We start from the raw sequence: 25167 nt of genomic DNA, 5'->3' as shown, positions 1-25167 counted from the left end.
ACAACCTATAACAAGGAGGGTTATTAACATGAAATCTACTCTAGACACACTATGGTGAAACTGCAGATAGCCCAAAACAAGGAAATCCCTGGCAATCAAAATTCAGAGGGCATTGCAAACACATTGAAAGCATCATAGCACCTTAACTGCCAGAACTTCAGGAGAACAGACTACTCAGAAGGTAGCACCTTTGGCCTGAAATCTCTAGAAAAAACAAAACACTAGGCAGTAACAGAAATCAAAAGAGTATTGTTCTGTCTTTGATTCACATTTGGCCAGGAACACGACTTGCCTAAAGAAAAAAGAATGCCTCAAGCTTGAAAGCTAAATGTCAAAAGCCATTTTACACAGTTTTAGTTAGAATCTCTAAGAAGTCACCTGCAGCAAGAAGAATTGGGGACTTTTCTCTGACTGCTAAAAATACTGATGGGGAGTTAGTTACGTGTTGGTCAATATTCAATAGTATAAATCAGAAATAGCTGTGCCATACAGGGTACCGCCTTGTTAATTAAAAGCTCATGCTATCTAAGATGAAGAGAAATATTAAGTCACAGTATGCTGCAGAAAAATTCTGAGGGTACATTTTTCCTTCTAATTTCTGATTTAGTTATCTCTTCAGGTATTTGTTTATTCACTATGCGACGGACGTGATGAGGTATTCATTTCTTAGCTGTAGTAAAAGTATACTTTCTGAAAATTGGCTTTGATTCTTCTACTCCCCTACATATTCTTATTCATAAATATTTACTTTAACAGTTGTTTGAGGAACGGTATTTTGATATGCAATTAAAGGGACAGTTTTCTACATTCAGTTCTCCTTTGCTGGAAAAGCATAAGTCTTTCCAAACAAACAAAAAAGAAATTCTAACAGCTGATTATGTGTCTACATCTGTCAATGGTTAATTTATCAAGAGTGAAGGCAAGTCTTAAAGAGAGAGAGATAAAGGTTGAGAAACACACGCATGTTTTTATCACCCACATGAACATAAAAGTAACAGATTATTTTAAAAACAAAAACCTTTTTAGATGTCACGTACTGTACAAGTCCAGACTTAGAGTTTCCTAAAAAGTCTATTAAATGTTAACAATTGGAGAGTTCTGTGTGTCAGCACAGAAATGCATAAGTGGATCATTTTGACCTGTCACAAGCTGGGCACTGTTCTCATATTGTAATGTAAAAGTGGTAGAATTTTACCACCCCTTGGCTGTCACAAGGCTGAGTGCAAATGAAAATATGACAATATGCACGACCAATCAACTATCCTGTCCATCAGGTATTTCATCCTATGTGGCTCTGCTGTCAGACCCATAAAAGCTAAAACACATTTCAATAGGAGCTCCTTTTAAAATGTGGGTTGTCCCTTCCTGAGCCTCAAATAAAGGGGATTATTTAGTTTCATGAAATTAAAAACAGTTCATCTTCATTCCTTCCTTCCTTCCGTGAATATGTATTAAGAATCTTCTGTTTGCCGGGAGTCTGCCTATTATTCAGCTGTGGAGATGAAGAGCTTAGAGCTGCCCCAGCCATGCTGCAGGCAAGGCTCCCTCGGAAACATGTAGGATGGAAACAAACACGATATATGCATTGAACAGTACACCCAAAAAGGGCAGCCAGAGGTGCCAGGGAAAGGGATCAATTGAGAAAAAAGGCTTGTGAGAAAAATAACAAAAGATCCCACATGCCGCGGAGCAAGTAAGCCTGTGCACCACAACTACTGAGCCTGTGCGCCACAACTACTGAAGCCCGTGCGCCTAGAGCCCGAGCTCTGCAACAAGAGAAGCCCTCGCACCGCAACGAATTGGAGCCCCCGCTCACCGCAACTAGAGAAAGGCCACGCACAGCAACGAAGACCCAATGAGGAAGACCCAATGCAGCCAAAGTAAATAATTAAACAAAAAAGAAAAATAACAAAAGAAACTCAGGTGGTGTGAGGCACTTCCTGCTGAGCATCCTTTCCCTCACAGTTTGCCATCCACTTTCAATCCCCACACTTAATCATCCATGCTTGGCTCCAATATCACACCTCCAGTTTTTTTTTACCATGTTCTATTTGGGAGCTTGTCACCTGTACCTCAATGCCTTCCATACACCTCCTCTCTTTGAGTTTTCAAGCTACTACGTGGAATCTGGGGTGAGAGTGAGCAACTAATCTGGTCCTGAAGCCCCAGAACTGATTCAGAAGCTCCACCTACTCCCTCGAGGGTTCTCTCAACAGAAACAATTATTTGCCATTTATCAGTCAACATTTATCGGTATATCTAGGGAATGGGGAACTTTAACACTAAGGGTACCACCAGCCCAAGGCAGCAGAAAGAGCATGAGTTTGCAGAAGAACTTGAGTTCTAGACTAGATTTAACCCCTTATCAATTGGAGACCGTAAGTCCCATAGGTAAGTCTTGGTTTCTCTCTCTTGTCTTAGATTCTCAACTGGCTGGTTCCTACCAAAAGTATCCTACTTGGGCAATAAATGTTATTATCCTACTTCTCGACCCTACGTCCTCAGGAAAGTTACTCAACCTCTCTGCAATGCCTTCTATTTTCTGTTCAGAAAATGGTAGTAGTAATAATATGTAACTCGAAGAGATATTGTGAGAATTAAATGGGACAGCTTACGTAAAAAGTACTTAGCTGACTTAATGTTCTATATAATAATTAGTTACCACTGGCTGCAATGACTTGGAAGCATTTTAGAATCTTGGAGCATCTTAGAGCTACTGCCTCGAAAAAAAAAAATTATTCTGCTTTACGTAAGTGGTTCCACCAGCCTTCATTGTATTCTAACCATCTATCTTTTCACTTTTAATTTTAACTGGGCTCTCTCCTTCTTCTTGGGTAGCAGCTTAATAAATATAGCTCTGATCCTCATTATTTTACTCAATACTTTATTAAGGAAGGCACAACTATTTAAATTAGACCATATGAAGATTTTAATTGACAGAGCTATTCGACCATTCAAACTAATAAAATGTCAACATTAAATCCTAATTTAGTATTATTTATAAGAATAAAACGCATATATCAAGCTATATTTTTGATGGGGAAATATCTGTTGACAAAATTTATCTATATATGACATCAATTCTATTATTAGGAACATTCCATAGATGTTCTCTGAGAACAATCATCGAGCAGAAATAAGATATATGTGAAGAAGAGAATATGGAGAAACCACAGCTAAAAAGCACAGGTGAGATTAAGAAAAACAGTTCTTATTTTCTTGGCATTTATATTTCTCAAAGAAATACATGTGCATAACTTAAAAAGTGAAGAGTTCTTTAAAATAATAGCAGGCTCCTGCCCCACCCCTCCCCATCCACATTCTGACTCCTTCAAGGCAAAAACTGAAAACATTTTTTTGGCATTTTTTTCTAGCTACTTATCTTCATATTTCTAGATGAGATGCTTGTACAGCTATTTCTTGACTTTTCCATCAAAGGTGTTATCTATTAATTTCCTAACATGGAAGATGAAGACTTAGCTCTCTTATAATCTCTCCACACATACATTTCCTTTCCCAAATACCCAAAACAGTTATATCACTTTTTTTCCCCCAAGCAATATGAGGTTAAATCAATATTCATTAAACAAAGCCATGTGCAGTGATTACCATTTCCCTTCTCCCCGTGTCCGCCGCACAAATTAATAATTTCCTTTTTAAAAAAAAAATTATTTTTATTTATTTTTGGCTGCGTTGGGTCTTTGTTGCTGCACGGGCTTTCTCTAGTTGTGGCGAGCAGGGGCTACTCTTCGTTGTGGTGCGTGGGCTTCTCATTGCGGTGGCTTCTCTTGTTGCGGAGCACGGGCTCTAGGCACGCGGGCTTCAGTAGTTGTGGCACGTAGGCTCAGTAGTTGTGGCTTGCGGGCTCTAGAGCACAGGCTCAGTAGTTGTGGCACACGGGCTTAGTTGCTCCGTGGCATGTGGGATCTTCCCGGACCAGGGCTCAAACCCGTGTCCCCTGCGTTGGCAGGCGGATTCTTAACCACTGTGCCACCAGGGAAGCCCAATTTCCTTGTCTTATTATATTGTTCGGTTTTCTATTTTGTCTATACCAAATTCATGTGCGAACTTTCCAACAAATTTGCAAAACTCCCCTAGGCACAGCCAAACATATCAGGTAAGCCGCCTGTTCTATTTTTTGTTTTTTCTCTTAGCATCATCCTGGCTGTAGCTCTGCTTCAGTACTTACCAGCTGCCTTCAAGGCCTGATACCCAGCTGCCATCTCGGGCTGTCCTGTACCATCACTCTCGAAGTTTTCTGATCCCACCTGCATTGGAGCTCCAGGTTTTGAGATCTCATATTTTCCTATTTCTTGGTTCATTCTCCCATCGCAATGGACCCCCCTCAAAAATGTTTTACCAGCTCTTGCAGTGTTCCACGTGGTGGCTGGTTCATTTGGAACGTCTGGCCCCTAAGTTTTTTTAACACATTCAGTGACGCTAGATTACCTCTGCCTCATGCTTTTGAAAGAAAAAAAAAAATGTTTTGTTTTTTTGAGAACTTGCAAAGATTTTTTTCTACTCTCACATTTGATAGTTTTGGCTGCTATAGAATTCTAGTTGAGAATTTTCTTAGTGAACTTTGGAGGCCTTGCTCCATTGTCCTGTAGCTTCTTCAGTTGCTATTCAAAGTCCAGTGCAAATCCTTTTAAGGAAGCAGTTTTGTTTTTCTTCTTAGAAGCGTTTAGAATCTCTTTTTATTCTTTTTCCGTCCAACATGCTGGTGGGCCCCTTAAATCCAGCAACTCATGTGCTTCACATTTGCCCCACTGTTCCAGAAGCCTTGAAGTACCCGGAGGACCACACCCCCCCACGCAGCTGTAGTGAATTACTGGTGGGCGAGCGACACCTCTAGTCAGGACAAACTCTGAGACGTGGTTTACACTCCGGAGCTCCCCTACAGAATGAGACAGAAAGCTGGGGCTTAGCCTAAAATCACAGCTTTGTTTTGGCTTCTGACCCTTCACTGTTTCCCCCACTCCCATACTGGTTTCTCCTGAGAGCTCTTCCTTAATGGAGCGTGCCCATATCTCAGAGTCAGCTTTTGGAGAACCTGGCCTAAGACCATCATCTAGCTGCTCGGGTTTGGGAAAGGATCCGGGAGTCTACCCACTCTATCAAACTTGTAAATGACCGAGTTGAAGTTGAGTCTTACAGGCTTCTGGAACTTTGGGACCAATGTAGAGCACTCTCCCGTACTGCCACTTTTATTCCATCTTAAGCTGAACTTCAGAAACACCCTGAGGTTCAGAGAGCCAAGTTAAAACTATCCTTCCAGATGGCTTGGGGTACAACTCACTCTCCTCTTGGCAGTGTATACGTTACTAGAAAAACATGCAGAAATCTAACCTGACTTAAATCTCTAAAAGAAGCTCTGTAGTCTGAAAAATGTGGCTTTAACTGCTTGACCAGCTGTGTGATGACAGGCAAGTTACTGAACCTAAGTCCCAGTTTTCTCCCCTGAAATGGATATAATATGTTAACCACAGTGCCTGTGATATAGTGAGTCCTATCTTTTTTTATATATATATATATAAATTTATTTATTTATTTACATTTTATTTTTGGCTGCGTTGGGTCTTCGTTGCGGTGACCAGGGGCTACTCTTCGTTGTGGTGCATGGGCTTCTCATTGCAGTGGCTTCTCTTGTTGCGGAGCACGGGCTCTAGGCACACGGGCTTCACTAGTTGTGGCGAACGGGCTCAGTAGTTGTGGCTCACAGGCTCTAGACCACAGCCTCGGTAGTTGTGGTGTGCGGGCTCAGTAGTTGTGGCTCACGGGCTCTAGAGCGCAGGCTCAGTAGTTGTGGCGCACGGGCTTAGTTGCTCCGCGGCATGTGGGATCTTCCCGGACCAGGGCTCGAACCCGTGTCCCCTGCATTGGCAGGCGGATTCTTAACCACTGCACCACCTGGAAAGTCCGAGTCCTGTCTTTTGAGTTCTTTTCTGGTGGTGGTGATAAGTTTGTGGTACTTCCACCACATGCCTTCACCCAGTTCCCACATTTCAGAGATGCTCGGCCAAGGTTAAGGGTATGGTCTAAGGCAGTGGTTCTAAAAAAGTAGTGTCCAGGCGAGCAGCAGCATCAGTGGAACTTGTTAACGGTGCAAAGTCTCAGGCCCGACTCCAGACCTACTGAATCAGAAACTCTGGGGATGGAACAAGCCCTCCAAGGGACTCTAATACACCCTCAAGTGTGTGAAACACTGACCTAAGGCCACAGATCAGAGAAAGATATAATAGACCCCCGTGGAGATGAAGGCCACAGACCTAGAGCCACTTGGTATGGTATTGAAGATTGTAAGCAGAACTAACGATTATACATGACAACTCAATGATTAGGGATAAGAACTCATAATGATGCCTGTACTAATAGAGTAGTATAGTTTATACATATCAAGATCATCATGTCATAAATGAATATGAATAGCAGCTAAAGAGTAAAACATAGATTTAAGTTTGTACAATTGACAGTGAGTCTATATGACATAGCCTTGAAATGCAAATAGAAAAGTGCATTAATGCAAGAAAAACATAATTTCTGGGCCCAGAAGCTGAAGAAACACTTGGAAGAATCCTTAATTGTATTAATCCTTTTCTGAAACAAGCTACCGACTGTACATGATCTGGAACATTTGCTGAGGAAAACTCATTTGAAGTTGTCATTTCGCCAGAGACACAACTACTGAAATTTGTCTGAAATTCTGAATTAGCGCCATGCAAGCAAATGATCTTTAGAAGGAAAGAAGAGAACTTAAGAGCAGGAAAGAGGTCCTTGAATCTACCACTCAGATTCTAGGGGAAGAGAGCAAAAAGCAAACATTCCAACATCACCTGCATAGCAATTTACTGCCGATAAAGCCAATTAGGTGATTTACTCTGAGGAGTACAAATCAGACACAGCAAAGCCAATTCCTAGATTAAGTCTTCAAGGAGTCTGAAATTTTAAAAAGAGAAAAGAACACCCTCCTGGAGGAAGCAAAGTGCAAAGGGTAACTTGCATGGCTTCAGGTTTCGGGGGTGATGACCAGCCACTCAATTTACTTTGACACATAATCTCTGTGAGCTGCTCAGCTTAATCTCCTGTGTGGCAGAGAAGAGGATATTTCCCTCCAGCCCTTTATGGCCTCTGTTTGAAGATCTCAAAGCTTTGCTGATGTGATCAGGGGCATAGCAGCTCTGACTACCACCACAGGGAATATTAGACGGGCTGAATGTCCAAAAAACATACTTGTATTATTTAGTCAACACAGGGTCTCACATTAATGACAATAATACTCAAAATACTAATAAAACAAGGACTGATTTATACAGAGTCTTTACTCTGTGCCTAGCAGACCCTCTGCTAAGCATGTTACATGCACATTCTCAGTGGATCTTCACACCACACCTATGAAGTGGGTGCTGCTTGTGTTACATTTTGCAGATGAGGAAATCAAGCCTCAAAGATGCTAAGTAACATGGCTGAGGTCAACCAGCTACTGTGATGGAGACACGATTCAATCCCAAGGCTCTATGACTGAAAGCCCTGTTCTTTTTAAGTAATCTCTTTTTTTAAAAAAAATATTCATTTATTTATTTAATTTCAGCTGCACTGGGTCTCAGTTGCAGCACACAGATCTTTAGTTGCGGTATGCGGCCCTGGGCTTCTTAGCTGCCGCCTGTGGACTTCTTATTTGCGGCATGTGTGCAGGATCTAGTTCCTGGACCAGGGATGCAACCCAGGCCTCCTGCATTGGGAGTGCAGAGTCTTACCCACTGGACCACCAGGGAAGTCCCAAAAGCCCTATTCTTAACCATCATCTTTTAATGCCTTCATTGAGATGCTAACCTATTTCAACAGCTGCAACTGGTGATACACGTGCAATTCTCTTTGCCTTACAAGGAAAGAGGAAACATTTTAAATAGTAAAATTATGTTACTGAAACGTGCATGAGAACAATACTTCCTTTCTGGTTGAGCACTGGTTCTCTTCAGCCTTAGATAGCTGTAAAGTCTGTTAGGAATGTGGCTCCCTCCTAAAGTCACTGTAGGAGCGGAGATTCAGCTGGTCCCCATAGTATTTGCTTTGAGATTGGTGATGCTTCGGTTGCCATGGACACCAGACTTCAATACACCACTGAGCACGGGGAATCCATTCCATGCAAAGCAATGGAGCCAGCAGATGGATACAGTAACAGCTAACTGCACATAATGCTATGACCAATATTTGTTTTGCCACCTCTCATTCAGATGATGTTCTCACCCATGAAGTCTGTAAGACTGCCTCTCATCTGGGAAACAGCTTCTTTATGGCCCAGGTAGCAATGCTCACACTTCACAGTGTCAAAGGCATTCATTTGTCTGGGTTGTTGAATGTTTAAAGCTATTCAGAAAAGGAAATGTGACCTTACACGAAACACTTCTTTGTTCAGCTTGCTAAAAGAAAGAATGGATCAAATGACTTCTTGAAAATTCCATTTGTCCAAGTGGCTAGCACCCCAAGAATAATGAGTCTGTTAACTTGGTAGGTTTCCTTAGTAGCTAAATCCATAGAGAAAGTAACTAGGAAAAGATAAGAGGTACTTAGATATATATAAATAACGCATGAGAACAACATGTTTTTCTTTGAGACAAACCAAACATCCAACGTCCAAGGCATTGTACTTAATTAGTGAATGTAGGTCAGAGAATAATCAGTAAAAGTGAATCACGAAGAGAAATGCTTATTTGGACACATCATGGACTGTTGGCAAGTTTACTAAGAGACCATCACCACATGGGGATATTAAAGGACCCCCTCCACACATGGAGGAAATCCACTGTGTGTTGTGTAGGAGCCAGTCGAGTGACAAACATCTCTCATTAACCAGCAAAGAGGAAATTAGCCAAGTTAATGAGAAATTAATACAATCTATCATTTTCACCTTCAGAAGTCAATAAATATAGTGAAATTCCATTAAAACCACCTTCTTATGGAACACTGGGAGGTCAGGTTATTGGCAAAACAAATAATTCAGTACATTTAAAATAATTTTGGGACTTCCCTGGTGGTCCAGTGGTTAAGACTCTGCACTTGCAATGCAGGGGGCACAGGTTCGATCCCTGGTTGGGAAAGTTCCGCATGCCACGAGGTGCAGGAAAAAAGTAATAATTTTTACTATGCACATTTCCCCAATTTACTTCTTCAGTAATAAGAAAATTATGAACCATGCTCTCTCCAAATAATTACAAGACAAATGATAAGTTTAGGTTTTAGTGGAATGTATATTAGTAGATTAATTAAAAGGGGTAAACAAGTTATCTCTAAGGAAATCCAGATTATTCTGTTAAATCACTGTATCAGAAAAAAAAAAAAGGAAAAAAGTCTATGCATCTTCAATTTAATTTAGAGTTGGGGCAGCACTCCTTTATGTCACACAGGTAAATTTAATTGAATGATTCTAAAATGGGAGTAGTTCTATGAGCATCATGTTTTCGATCTGATCTGGGAATGATAGTGTCTCTTATTATGAAAGGATTTAAAACTGCTGGAGCATGGTCTATTTGGGCCTTTAAAGAAATGTAAAAAACAAACAACAACAACAACAAAATCCTTGTGTATATAGTGCAAAATTACATTTATCAGAAAAAAAGAAATCCATGTAATCACTCAGAGTCCTTAAACCTGCAAGAAGACGTGCCAGGCAGTGATTCTTTCCTTCAGCGTCACCCACGAATTGGAAAGCTGATATTCTGGCATTTGTGGAAGAAATCATTTTCAGTACAAAGGCCAAATGATGAAAATCATGAAGTTTGGCGGAGGCGGGTGGGGGGGATCAGTCAAATCTGTTGACAGGCAATCCCATAAAATTGAAAAAAAAATTAGTGATTTCAAGCTTTTTACTCAAATCTTCTCAATGAACCAGCAGCAGCAGCGTTACTTGGGAGCTTGCTAGAGATGCCAGTACCTTGGGCCTCACCCCAGACCTGCTGAATCAAAACCTGATTTTTACCAGGATCCCCAGGAGATCTGCGTGCACGTTAAAGTGTGAAGAGTGCGCACTGAAAGCACAGATTTGGCGACCAGCCTGTGGGGATGGAACCCCCCTCTGCCACTGACTAGCTGTGTAACCTGGAACAAGTTCCACAGCCTCTCTGTGCCTCGGTTCCCTCACTGGGGAGGATGGAGATAGTACTGGTGCCTAGGTCATAAGTATTAAATGACATAATATCTGTAAAGTGCTTACTACAGTGTGCACAACAAGGGATCAAGCAGTGCTAGTTCTTATGTCCTTTTAGCCATCACAGGGTTCTGGATCAAGAGTAACAAAGGATCTAAGATGCAGCCCACAGAAGTGCCCCATTTCCTGAGAGGTCTATAATCGAGCAATTAGGAACTGGACTCAGCTTACAAAAATCCAGCTTCCCCAACCCGCTGTCATTTCAAGCCAAACTGCAGGGTTTACTTATGCAATGAACAACACACAGCTGCTTACAAAGCAGGGACCACTCAAATTCAGACTGAGTGAAATCTTGCATATGCATTTTGTTCAGTGAGTGCTGAATGGAACGATAAGAGGACACATTTCCTATCTGAGAAATTTCCATCCTCATTTTTTACCCATCAGTTTGTCATATGCTAAAAAGTCTCATGAAACCTAGTACCGAAAATAATGTGGGATTGCAACAAAAAGAATAAAATACCTAGGAATAAACCTACCTGAGGAGGTAAAAGAGCCGTATTCAGAAAACTATAAGACACTGATGAAAGAAATCAAAGATGACACAAATGGAGAGATATACCGTGTTCCTGGATTGGAAGAATCAATATTGTGAAAATGACTATACTACCCAAAGCAATCTACAGATTCAATGCAATCCCTATCAAACTACCAATGGCATTTTTTACAGAACTAGAACAAAAAACCTTAAAATTTGTATGGAGACACAAAAGACCCTGAATAGCCAAAGCAGTCTTGAGGGAAAAAAATGGAGCTGGAGGAATCAGACTCCCTGACTTCAGACTATACTACAAAGCTAGTCATCAAGACAATATGGTACTGGCCCAAAAACAGAAATATAGATCAATGGAACAGGATAGAAAGCCCAGAGATAAACCCACACACCTATGGTCACCTAATCTATGACAAAGGAGGCAAGGATATACAATGGAGAAAAGACAGTCTCTTCAATAAGTGGTGCTGGGAAAACCGGACAGCTACACGTAAAAGAATGAAATTAGAACACTCCCTAACACCATACACAAAAATAAACTCAAAATGGATTCGAGACCTAAATGTAAGACCGGACACTATAAAACTCTTAGAGGAAAACATAGGAAGAACACTCTTTGACATAAATCACAGCAAGATCTTTTTTGATCCACCTCCTAGAGTAATGGAAATAAAAACAAAAATAAACAAATGGGACCTAATGAAACTTAAAAGCTTTTGCACAGCAAAGGAAACAACAAACAAGATGAAAAGACAACCCTCAGAATGGGAGAAAATATTTGCAAACGAATCAACGGACAAAGGATTAATCTCCAAAATATATAAACAGCTCATGCAGCTCAATATTAAAAAAAACAAACAACCCAATCAAAAAATGGGCAGAAGACCTAAATAGATACTTCTCCAAACAAGACATAAAGATGGACAAGAAGCACATGAAAAGCTGCTCAACATCACTAATTATTAGAGAAATGCAAATCAAAACTACAATGAGGTATCTCCTCATACCAGTTAGAATGGGCATCATCAGAAAATCTACAAACAACAAATGCTGGAGAGGGTGTGGAGAAAAGGGAACCCTCCTGCACTGTTGGTGGGAATGTAAATTGATACAGCCACTATGGAGAACAGTATGCAGGTTCCTTAAAAAACTAAAAATAGAATTACCATATGATCCAGCAATCCCACTACTAGGCATATACCCAGAGAAAACCACAATTCAAAAAGACACATGCACCCCAATGTTCACTGCAGCACTGTTTCCAATAGCCAGGACATGGAAGCAACCTAAATGCCCATTGACAGACAAATGGACAAAGAAGATGTGGCACATATATACAATGGAATATTACTCAGCCATAAAAAGGAACGAAACTGAGTTATTTGTAGTGAGGTGGATGGACCTAGTGTCTGTCATACAGAGTGAAGTCAGAAAGAGAAAAAAAAATATCGTATATTAACGCATATATGTGGAATCTAGAAAAACAGCACAGATGAACCGGTTTACAAGGCAGAAATAGAGACACAGATGCAGAGAACAAACGTATGGACACCAAGGGGGGAAAGCAGTGGGGGTGGGGGTGGTGGTGGGATGAATTGGGCGATTGGGATTGACATGTATACACTAATATGTATAAAATAGATAATAAGAACCTGCTGCATAAAAAATAAATAAATAAAATTCAAAAATTCAAAAAAAAAAACCAGTTTAGATTATAAAATGTAAAAAAAAAAAAAAAAAAAAAAAAAAGAAAATAATGTGGGAAAACAGGCACCCCCAAACGCTCATGGAGGGAATGGAAATTGATGTAACCTTTTTGGAGAACAGTTTGATAATCTCCATCAAGTGAAAAATATCTATAAACTTTGACTCAGCAATTGGGTTTTAAAAATTTATCCTACATATATACTTGCAACAGAAAGCAAAGATACATATACAGACATATGTATGTATGTATATGTTACATGTAGATGTTGTATACATATATATGCACATTATATGTACTAGTGTGTATACTTTAAAGCATTAATTTTGATAGCGAAAAAGGAAAAAAGTTTGAATCAACTTAATGCCCATCAATAATGGTTAAATTATGGTATAGCTATTAAATCAAACCAGTATAAAGAATGAGATCTCTCTACACAGTAATGTGCAAAGATGCACAAGGCACATAAGAGAACAAGCTGTAGTGTGTGTATGTATATATTGGGTTGGCCAGAAAGTTCGTTTGGTTTTTCCATCAGATCTTACGGAAAAACCCAAACGAACTTTTTGGCCAACCCAATACATACACACACTCACATACACACACACACACACATACAAAATATCACATAAATGGATAAAAATATAGGTATTTTATATACCCAGAATATTTCTTTAAAAATGTTCAAAGAAGACATTTTTTTAAACATGCATACCTTGTTTAATGCACTTCATTGTGCTTCACAGACATTGCCTTTTTTTTTTTTCTTTACAAATTGAAGGTTTGTGGCAACACTGTGTCAAGCAAATGTATCAGAGCCATTTTTCCAACACCATTTGTTCACTTTGTGTCTCTGAGTCACATTTTGGTAATTCTCCCACTATTTCAAACTTTTTCATTATTATTATATTTGTTATGATGGTCTGTGATCTCTGATGTTACTATCATGATTCGCTAATGTTAGGCTGAGATGGTTAGCATTTTTTAGCAATAAAGTATTTTTTAACTAAGGTGTATACATTGTTTTTTTAGACATAATGCTATTGCACACTTAACAGACTACAATATAAGAGTAAACATAACTTATCTGCACTGGGAAATCAAAAACTTCATGTGACTTGCTTTATTGAGACATTCACTTCATTGCAGTGGTTTGGAACTGAACCCACAATATCTTTGAGGTATGCCTGTATATCTTTCTGTATCCTCTTATTGTTTGTGTTTACCTTGTGAGTACGACAGTAATAATTTTTAAGAAAAACTCAGGGAAAAAACTCTCAAACAACCTAACATTTACACCTCTAGGAACCAGAAAAAGAAAAAAAAACTAAGCCCAAAGTTAGCAGAAGGAAGGAAATTATAAACAAATATTAGAGCCAAAATAAATGAAATGGAGAACAGGAATACAAGAGAAAAGAATCAATGAAATTAAGCATTGGTTCTTTGAAAAGCCAAACAAAATTGACAAACTTTTAGCTAGACTAAGACAAAAAGAGAGAGAAGACCCAAAATTAGACATTAAAGAGGAGACATTAAAACTGTTCTCACAGAAATACAAAATATAAGAGACTACTATAAACAATTATATGCCAACAAATTGGACAACCTAGAAGAAATGGATAAATTCCTAGAAACATACAACTTACCAAGACTGAATCATGAAGAAATAGAAGTCTAAACAGACCAATAATGACTAAGGATATTGAATCAGTAATAAAAAACCTCTCAACAAAGAAAAGTCCAGGACAAGATGGTTTCACTAGTGAATACTACCAAACATTGAAAGAAAAATGAACGTCAATCCTTCTCAAACTCTTCCAAAAGAAGGAGGGAACATGTCCGACTTCATTTTATGAGCCCAGCATTACTCTCATACTAAAGTCAGACAGGAATACTACAAGAAAAGAATACTACAGGCCAATATTCCTGATGAATACAGATGTAAAAATTCTCAACAAAATACTAGCAAACTGAATTCAGGAGCACATTAATGGGATCATACCCAAGGATCAAGTAGGGTTGATCCTTGGGATGCAAGGATGGTTCAACAAATGCAAATATGTGAGGTGATGGATGTGTTAATTAACTATATGGTGAGCATCCTTTTACAATGTATACATATATCAAGTCACCATGATGCACACTTTAAACATCTTACAATTCTGTTTGTCAATTATACCTCAGTACAGCTGAAAAAATGAAAATAAAAATGTATACGTAGTACAAAGGACACTGCATGGCACATAGTCTGTTCAATAAGTAATTGAATGAGTGAGTAAATAAAAAAATGTTTTCCTCTAAAAATGTGATACATCACATTAATATAATGAAAGATAAAAATCATGATCATCTCAATAGATGCAGATAAAGAAAGAATCTGACAAAATTCAACATCTTTTAATGACAAAAAGTGAACAAATTGGGTATAGACAGGATATACCTCAACGTAATAAATACCATATATGACAAGCCCACAGTTAACATCATACTCAATGGTGAAAGGTTGAAAGCTTTTACTCTAAGATCAGGAACAAGACAAGGCTGCCCACTCTCACTCTTATTCAACATAGTACTGAAGTTTTAGCCAGAGCAATTAGGCAATAAAAAGAAATAAAAGGTATCCAAATCAGAAGGGAAGAAGTAAAATTGTCTGTTTGCAGATGATATAATCATATATATAGAAAGTCCTAAAGAGTCTACCAAAAAACTGCTAGAATAAATGAATTCAGTAAAGTTGCAGGTTACAGCATCAACATACAAAAATCAGTTGTGCTTCTGTACACTAAAAAAACTACCTGAAAAATAAAGAAATCCCATTATAATAATAACATCAAAAATAAAATACTTCAGAATAAATTTAACCAAGGAGGTGAAAGATCTATACACTGAAAACTGTTAAGATTTGGATGAAAGAAATTAAAGATAAATAAATGGAAAGACATCCTGTGTTTGTGGATCAGGATTGATATTAAGATGTTCATACTACCCAAAGCCATCTATAGATTCAATCCAACTGCTATCAAAATTCCAATGGCATTTTCACAGAAAGAGAAACACAGTCCTAAAATTCATACAGAACCACAAAAGACCCCGAATAGCCAAAGCAATCTTGAGAAAAAAGAACAGAGCTAGAGGCATCATACTTCCTGATTTCAAACTATATTACAAAGCTATAGTAATCAAAATGGTTATCGTAGTGACATAAAAACAGACACACAGACCAATGGAACAGAATCGAGAGCCCATAAATAAACCCTCACATATATGGTCAACTAATACTTGACATGGGAGCCAAGAATACTCAGTGGGGAAATGGTAGTCTCAATAATAAATGGTATTGAGAAAACTGGATAACCACATGCAGAAAAATGAAACTGGACCCCTATCTTACACCACTCACAAAAATTAGCTTGAAATGGATTAAAGGCTTAAACATAAGACCTGAAAATGTAAAACTCCTGGGAAAAAACATAGGGGAAAAGCTCCTTGACACTGGTCTTGGCCATGATTTTCTGGATATGACACCAATAGCACAAGCAACAAAATCAAAAATAAGAGGAACTACATCAAACTAAAAAGCTTCTGCACAGCAAAAAGAACCTACTAACAAAAAGAAAAGGCAACCTATGTAATAGGAGCAAATATTTGTGAACCATAAGAGGTTAATATTCAAAATATATAAAGAACTCACACAACTCAACAGCAAAACAAACAACTCAATTAAAAAAATGGGCAGAGGAATTGCATAGACATCTCTCCAAAGAAGACATACAAACAGCCAACAGTTGGATGAAAAGGTGTTCAGTATCACTATCAGGGAAATGCAAATCAAAACCACTATGAGGTATCTCCTCACACCTGTCAGAATGACTATCACCAAAAAGGCAAGAGATAACAAGTATTGGTGAGGATGCAAAAAGAGAACCGTTGTACACTGTTGGCAGGAATGTAAGTTGGTACGACAACTACGGACAACAATATGGATGTTCCTCAAAAAAGTAAAACTAGAACTACCATATGATCCAGAATTCCCACTTCTGGGTATTTATCCAAATGAAATGAAAACAGGATCTGGAGGAGATATCTGCATCCCCATGTTCATTGCAGCATTATTGATAATAGCCAAGTGGGAGGTCATGAGACAGACCTTGGTAAGGGAGCCAAGGGGCAGACACTTTGGTAACCACCCAACAGCCATTGCCCTCCCCTTTCTTCTTGTCAGAACCTGCATCCGCTAGAGGTCAGAGGTTAGAAATGAAGGATATTAGCCTTTTCGGCATCCCCAGAAACCAGAAGTGGCCGGTGCTGGGTTGTTAACCAAGTGCTGGGTAATGAGGCAGAAGGGAAATTCTTCAAGGATAGAATGTTCCATACGATAAGAAAAAAATTCAAAGAAAAAAACCTCAGACCCAGTTGTATGGGAACACAATGCTTGGAATGGCAGCAGCCATCTTGCAATTTTGAAGAGTGATACAGCTCACACACCCAGAATAGCAGAGAAAAAGGTTGGAAAGGGCTTGGGTTCTGATGATTTTCCTGAGTTGCTGAACCAATCCTGTAATGACCTAGCTCTACACTCCTTGTCAAGTGAGGTAATAGTGTTCCCATTATTTAGATCAGCAGTCCCCAACCTTTTTGGCACCAGGGACCAGTTTCGTGGAAGACAATTTCTCCATGGAGGGGGGGGGGGGGTGGGGGGCGTGGAGGGGGGAATAGTTCAGGTGGTAGCGAGCGATGGAGAGCAGCAGATGAAGCTTCGCTCTCTCGTCTGCCCGCCGTTCACCTCCTGCTGTGCGGCCCAGTTACCTGATTTAGATCACTTTCTACTGGACATTCCATTATTTGCAGCTAAAGGCATCCCCGCTTAGACAGCTGCCAACCACCTGCCTTAGGAATGAGCTAAGGACACAACTAACAATCTGGCAAAAGGTGTTTTCCTTTAATCATGGCAGTAAGATAGATTCCTTGTATTGGGTATAATTTTCTATGTGATGTTCAGAATCACTTTTGATTTTTTGTTAGTAGGTGCAAAGGGAAATAACACTGATTTCATTAAGCAGGTACTTTGTGCCAAGCACTACACTAGGCACTTTAATCTAGGGTGAGTCATTGCAGCAACTTCCAGAACAGTCCCCTTTGGGAAAAGAAAATCACATCTATATTTTCTTCAATCTTATTTAAACAGCTTGACGTTTCCTTTCATTATGAATGCAGACCACGAACCACCAGGAGTACTCGTGACTTTGCCACCTATAGAAATCAGATATATTCATGTCACACTGCAGTTGTTGAAGATATCTTGAAATATCATTGACCCTCATGATACAAACGTACAATAATCCTTAGGCCCCACCGCAAAACCTTATTGAATGTGTTAACCAAGCAGCACCTATGCTACTGCATCACACATTTTTAAAATGTTTTGGTAACCGAATGCTAATATAATTAGCTTCCTTTGTAATCCTGTGTATTTTATGCATCTAAAAATGTTCTTCTAAAAAGAGGTACTGTAGGTTTCACAAGATTTACAAAGGAGTCCCTGGCACAAAAGGGGTTTAGACCCCCTCTAATCAGCCGCCCCTTGTGACCCTTCTTAATACTGGTCAACCCATTATCTACACAGAAAACCAGGGAAATCTTTTTTTGAAAGGTGAATAAGACGAAGACATTCCCGTTTCAACCTGAAACAAATGCGAACTCCTAACTTGGACTGCCCCGGCCCTGCAGGATCTGCTTTTCCCCTGCTCACAGCTCCTACCTGGTCTCTAGCCCTCTAGCCCTTGTGCACTCTGCTCCAGCTGGGCAGGCCACCTTCCTTTTCTTGGAAATCTCTAAGCAGTTGCCCACCTCGGGGGCTTTGTCCCTGCTGTCCCCTAGGCCTGGAATGCCTGCCCTTAAGGCAGCCACTTCACTCTCATGCTTCAGTGATGAGCTAGGACATCACCTCCGCAGAGAATGCTTCCCCGCTAATGTATGCCAGGCAGCACCCCTCCCCTCTCCCGCCCCGCCTGCACTTATTTCCTGTTTGCCTCCTTCCGAGCCCTTCTGACAACATAACTATATATTGATTTTTGTTCACTCCTCAATCCTGGCATCTAGCAAGGTGCCTGGCACACGTGGAAACCTGACATTCACTGAATGAATGAATGACAGACTAAGCGAAGGAGGAAGCTATTATTAATCCATTTTACAAGTGAGGAAATTAAGGCTCCAAGATGTTAAATTATTTGTCCAAGGTCACCCGGGGGCAAAAGTTATTATTTTAACTGTGGTCCCTAGGCCTCCCCCTTAATCCCTCCACCATACTTTCTAACTTCCTTTTCCCTGCAACATTTCCACCAATCTGGAAAGCAGAATAGACCCAATGCAAGTTTTTATGGTGTGATTTCTTGAGACTTTAGTGCTCCGTTGCTCAAGGCTATCTGCCTAACAAACCCTCTAAGCTATTTCCCTTGAGTATTTCCAGGAGGGCCAAATTAACCAAAAATATATTACCTGGATAGAGTGGTTCGTTCTGTCTGTATGTATGTCTCTCTCTCTACATACACACACTTTTTTTTAATGTATGAATCTTATAAACAAATACAAATGATAAAATCAAATGTAAGGAAGAAAATTCAGAAAACGGTAAATGAAAGACGAAAAACAATTAGACAAACCCAGGGCAAAGTTTAGTATGCAAAAACACACGTGATAAGGTATTGTACCTAAGCTGTGTGGACCACAATTCTGCCATATGCTTCCTAGTAGCCAACATAAAGTGAGAAACACAATCAGTTACACAACTTATCCTGGAGATTTAAAAAATTCAATCAATTTCCAGGAGGAGCACAACTCTTCCTGTTTCGAAGCCTTGACAGAAATTCCTCTTGTGGATCCTTATAATGAAAGCATGGGAGGATACAGCGATCAGTCTTCTAAACTAAAACCTTACAAATAAATATATCAAGCTTCACAAAACGGTGTCTTAATAGACATGGCTGGTGTAATGCCGAAATCTATGCAGCACTGTATTGCCCTGCTGGTCAAAGTGTGGGCCCTGGACCAGCGGCATCACCTGGGAACTTGTCAGAAATGCAGAACCTCAGGCCCAGTCCCAGCCCTGCTGAATCAGAATCTGTATTTTATTAACAAGATCTGCAGGTGAGGCCTATAATGTTAAAGTTTAACAAACACTGGTCTAGTGGTTAAGTTTGATTTGAGGTCAAATTTGTAAGAAACTAGTATTCATTTATTCACGCATTCAACCAATATTTACTGATATCCTGGCAGTAGGAAAGGATTTTTTTAAAGTTTTTATTGAAATAGGAAAGGATTTTTTTAAAACATTAACACCAAAAGCAGCACCATAAAGGAAGATATTGATAAATGGGATGCCATTAAAACTGAGTGATGAAGCAAGCCACAGAGTAGACAATATTTGCACCACCACCAAAACAAGGAAAGCTGAGTACCCAAATATACACCAGGCACTGTCTAATGCTTAAGTACAGCAATAAAACAAAAACTCTCTTAAGAAACTTACATTCTAATTAAGAAGACATAAACAGGGACTTCCCTGGTGGTGCAGTGGTTAAAAATCCACCTGCCAATGCAGGGGACTCGGGTTCGAGCCCTGGTCCGGGAAGATCCTAACATGCCGTGGAGCAATTAAGCCCGTGCGCCACAACTACTGAGCCTGTGCTCTAGAGCCCGTGAGCCACAACTACTGAGCCCACGTGCCACAACTACTGCAGTCTGGGCGCCTAGAGCCTGTGCTCTGCAACAAGAGAAGCCACCGCAGTGAGAAGCCCACGCACCACAACGAAGACCCAATACAGCCAAAAATAAATAAATAAATTTAAAAAATAAAGTATGTTCTGTTATTTAAAAAAAAGACATAAACAAAATAAGTAAAATGAAGTAAGAAAGGGGCATAAGTCAGGGGACAGGTGGCAGTTTTAAATAGGGTGGATAGGGAAGGTCTCATTGAGGAGCTAACTTGGACAAGGTCAGGGAGCTAACCATAAAAATAGCTAGGGGAAGAGTATTCCAAGCAGAGGGAACAGCGAGTACAAACACTCTGAGACAATAAATACCTGAAACAGCAAGAAGGCTGGTATGGTTGAAGCAGAGCGAGCAAAAAGTAGAATAGGTAAGCAGGGGCCAGATCACATGGGGCTTTGTCAGCCATTTTAAGGATCTTAGCTCTAACTGTGAGTGAGATGAGCAGCCACTAGAGAAAAGGTAATAGGGAGCCACTGCAGGATGATGAGCAGGGTAGTGACATAATGAAAAGTGTTTTTAAGAAACCTAGTATCTCAGAGATACATGGAATGGCTTGAGTGAGAGAAGCCAGCTCAGAGTACACATATGGCCCTAATCCCAGTATAGGGTGATTCATTCATTCAACTACTTATGAGATGGCAAAGATGCGCCTAGTAGGGTAGGGAGGAGCTAGACTAGGGTGGTAACCGGGCCAGAGGAAAGTGAATATAAATGACATTGGAGGAAAAGAAACCCAGGACAGAATGACAGATTATTTATAGAGAAATGACAGAAGTTCACAATTCAATTTAATCAAGGTTTATGGATCATCTACTGAGGGCAAAGCCATATGCAGGCTAGGACATGGGGGTGGGGATGGTGCAGAAAACTTGTATTTTCCCCTCAAAGGGCTTCCAGCCTGGCATGCTTAGCCTCTGCCCTGCACCTTTCAAGCCTGAACTTCTTGGGTTACCACAGCTGAGGCTGGCACTGAGACTAGCTGATTTGCTCAGGCTAAGAGATGGGTTTTGTTTTGTGTTTTGTTTTACTCTCAGAGCTTGTTCTATGTCCTGGGAGCAGGGGCCAGAGCACCTCAACTTGATTAGTATAAAAAGAGAGATCTGGTTTGGCAGCAGGGCAAAAGAGAGGTCTTAATAAATGTCTTTGTGGATCAGCATTGCAGACTGGCCCTGGGCCACCAGTCTTGGGCCAAGGAGTCCTTCTGATCTGTTGCCACCTGCGTAGCCTGATGGGTCTCCCACCCTGCCATTCCATTCCAGAGAAAAGCATAGAAAGGGAAAGCAGCAAGTTTAAGGAAAACAACCGGGGGGGAAAAAAAAAAAAAAATCCACGAATTTGAAAATTGCCTGCCGCCAGACAGCAAGGTCTGAGGAGCAGATGCAAATATGATGCAAATGATATGTAAATAGCCCTGTGGCCTTCTCAAAGGTTTTATACAACTGGAAGGGCCCTTGGGAAACCGCTAGCAGATAACAGTGACTCAGAAGCAGAGTGAACTATTTCAAGACAACTTGGTCACACAGCCCTTTGCTTCCCTGCTAGCACAGTGCAGTCTTTAGTAATCTTTTTTCTCACTTGAATTAACCTCACCTGCTATAAATTAAAACAAAAATCAAGCCTGCCTCTGTAGAGGTTATCTAAGTTAATTACACTTTAAAAACACTGTGTGCCTTTAATTTTTCTTCAAACGCCGCTCTCGCCCAAATAGAGCCAAGTTAAATGTGTCACTTCCTCCCTAGAACAGTATTTGGCTCCAGTGGGTTATGAATGAAAGTGCCTCTCTTTCAGTTCTAGTTACTATGATCCTTTGGAGGATTTTTTTTGCCTACTCTACAGGAACTGGCACATTCTCTTCTAATATCCACACGCTGTATTCAAAGTGAATCCGGAAAAAAAAACCCACCCCATATGTAGCTGTGAAATCCAATTCACTTCAAGGAGCCACTGGAAAGCTATTCATTAAGAAAACCTGCCCTGTCAAGTATGCTGTCGTCTTGACAATCCTAAAGACGCACTTGAAAATGAAAAAAACAAAAACACATTGAATTACAATGGGGTAAAATTCTGTCTACATTTATTTAAAAGAGGACACCCCATCAGACCTGCATTTTATAAGAGCCATGAAATGAACTGAATAGAAAGCAACACAGGAAGCACATCAGACCTATAGCTGGGCAGTTATTCTGGGTTACAGACCTGGGGGTCGCAGAAGCAACTTACCTTCACATTAATGATGGGAACAATAATAGCATAATCAGCCCCCCAAACTTCTATTATTTTCTAGTACTCTAACATTCGAGGGTGCTTCAGCTTTTGACAGGAGGGTCAAAGGAAGGGAAATCTCTTTCATTTGGGATAAAAAAAAAAAACTCATTTGAAAGGGCCTCCAGAAAACTACTGGGCAAAGAGGCTTTTGGGGAGGTGCCACGTCCGCTGTAAAACACCAGCAAAGCGCAAAGGCTCAGAATCCCAACTGAGAGACTGAGAGTGGAGGGGGGGGGAGAGAAGAGGGAGAGGGAAAAAACCAGGAGATAAACCTCAAATAAACCTCAAGAGACTCAAGAAACGACAATGTCAGACAAAGAGTAACAAAGAGAGGTGGAGAACAGCCAGGGGCGCTGTTCCCGGAGCCGCGAGTCCGGGGCAGGGCGGCGGGTCAGGGCCGGGCAGGCGGCGAGCGCCGCCTCGCGGCCGGGGCTGCCTCTTACCTCCTGGGCGAGTTTCTGCTTGAGCACGAGCGCGGCGCACAGGTAGCCCGCGCGGCCCACGAAGAGCTCGTCGGAGCCGCACTCGAGGAAGGAAACGGGCGCGCAGACGGCGCACAGAGACCGGAACTTGCCCAGCGGCTGCACGTAGTCGGACCGGCCCAGGGCGTGGTACACGAGCGTGGCCACGGCGTACACGCCCGCGCCCCCGAGCAGGAAGGCGGCGCGGGTGTCGGCGTCCGGCTCGCCCCACTCCTCGGCGCGGGCGCACGCGTCGATGAGGCGCTTGGCCGAGCGCAGGTAGCGCTCCCGGGCCCCGGCGAAGAGCGGGCTCTGAGAGACGTGGTAGAGCATGTAGGCCACCCCGGCCACGCCGCCGTACAGCCCTCCCTGGCAATTGCTGGCTGCGGCCGCCGCCCCCCGGCCCTCAGCGCCGCCCCCCAGCGGGGGCATCTCCTGGAGAATGCGCTCGATGGTGGCGGTGACCAAGGGCGCCACCGCCTCCTCGCACTGGCCCGCCAGCAGGCTGCCCTGGTAGTCATCGAAGCGGTTGGCGAAGCAGCGCTTGGTGTCCATGCTGCCGCCCGTGTCCCCCAAGGCCGGGCCGGGGTCTGCCGGAGGGCGCGCCCTGCGGTCCCGCGCACCACCTCTCGCTCTTTGAGGCACTCGGATGGCGGTGGATGCGGCCGGAATGGAGCGAGGAGGCTGAGACGGGAGGTGACAAGAGGAGGCGGGCGCGAGGAAGGAGCGCGGAGCGGATTGCCAAGTGGGGCAGCGGATTGCCGCGAGGCTCCCGAGTGGCCCCGGCGAGCGCGGGGAATGCGCGTCTCGCGCTCGCCTCGCAGAGGCCGCGCCCTTGTCGAACCCGCCCCCTCCTGCGCCGCCGCAGCTCAGCCGCCTCTCCTAGGGGCCGAGGTGATCTCCGGCAGGACCCACGCGGGGGCCGCGCCACTCCTCTCGCTCCGCCCCCGGCTCCTCCCCTCTCGGCGGAAGGCCAGGAACGCGCGGGACACCGATCCGGAACGCTGAGGCTGGGCATACGCACACCTGGCGGCGGAGGCGAAGACCTCGAGTCCCTCGTGTACTCCAGGGTGGCCCTCCTCGAGTCAGCAGATCAGCATCACCTGGGAGCATGTTAAAAATGCAGCAGCTCAGACTTCACCCCAGACTTAGTGAATCAAAATCAGCATGTTTAGCAAGATCCCCAGGTGATTCGCATGCACAGTAAAGGTTGAGAAGCCACTTAACTAGTAGAGGCTACTGGGAAAAAACTGAGCGCTCTCCTGAAACTTGTTTTTCGTCTTGGTCAACTTGGCTTTCTCATGCTGAGTGTTTCATCCCAACGGCTGAGGGATTTGAATGCATCACGCACGTTTCGTGCAGTAAAACGGTGAAATGCCCCATAGGGTAATTTTTTCTCGGCCTTGGCTGTCGTGTTGTTTTTCTTGGACTATCCAGGAGTAAAAGTTCAAAGAACCACACCAGGATAAGGTAAGGGATGGGGGTTCTGTCTTTCTCCTACTCTAGAGACCGCCCCCGACCCCCATTCATGAACACTGAGCGCCCCGTAAATGTCTTGAGGCCATTAACTAGTGAATATAAGGGTAAACGCTGCTGAGAATTTTAATTAGGCGTTTTGACCCTTTTCTGTGTGTCCTTAGTTACTTCCTTCCCTCCTTTCCTTCCTTCCCATGTTTCTTCCCTTCTGCTCCTCCCCCCCCCCCACCCGCCGCAGGCGTATTGAGTGTCTCCTATGGGTCCTGGACCCTGAAAATAGATGGATAAACAACATAGACATGGTCCTAGACCTCTTGGAGCTTACAGTCCAGTGGGAAAGACAGAAAATGAACAATTAAACAAATGAATTGCCTTTCTTTTGCTCAGCTGTTTTGAAATAATTCTTCCTTTCCCAAAGTGTTGACTAGTGAAGACCAAAGAGCTCACCTTTCCCAGGGGTATTTGCATTTTGATAGGGACGGTGCAAGACACAAAAGAATGAGTGACTCATGGAAAAGTTTCTGACCCTTTGTTGGGAGAGCAGCAGCTCCACTTACTTGAAAGGCCAGTTTTGCTTGGAGGTAATTTTTTTCCTCAAAAGTGTTAATTGTCGCAATGATTTGGAAGCAGAGATTAAATAGGCTGTCCCTCTGTCCTTGCTTGATGTATTCTGGAGAAGGAGTTCAGTTTGCCAAGATGACCGCCAGGACTGGCACATCCATAGAGCGGATGGTACGGCCTCCGTTCTCCTGTAACGTGCCGAAACAGGTTCATTTTTAATTATAATAATAAAAAGCTA

The 25167-nt window shown here is 42.0% G+C and overlaps 1 protein-coding gene and 1 non-coding gene across 2 annotated transcripts in view; one reads left to right on the top strand and one right to left on the bottom strand.

Annotated features, from left to right (window-relative positions):
- Window positions 1-23447, bottom strand: part of LANCL3 (LanC like family member 3) — a 93425-nt gene extending 69978 nt beyond the window's left edge. Inside the window, exon 1 of the mRNA XM_068533622.1 lies at window positions 22875-23447. Within this exon, the coding sequence (XP_068389723.1) occupies window positions 22875-23447 (573 nt within the window). The remainder of the gene's footprint in view (window positions 1-22874) is intronic.
- TRNAA-UGC (transfer RNA alanine (anticodon UGC)) lies at window positions 9023-9095 on the top strand. Its single transcript has one exon. It is a non-coding gene; the product is annotated as a tRNA-Ala (tRNA).
- Window positions 23448-25167: the final 1720 nt, after the last annotated feature.

The sequence above is a fragment of the Eschrichtius robustus genome, chromosome X (assembly GCF_028021215.1).
Source record: "Eschrichtius robustus isolate mEscRob2 chromosome X, mEscRob2.pri, whole genome shotgun sequence".
NCBI classification, from domain to species: domain Eukaryota; kingdom Metazoa; phylum Chordata; class Mammalia; order Artiodactyla; family Eschrichtiidae; genus Eschrichtius; species Eschrichtius robustus.
This window is presented reverse-complemented; position numbering and strand designations above follow the sequence as displayed.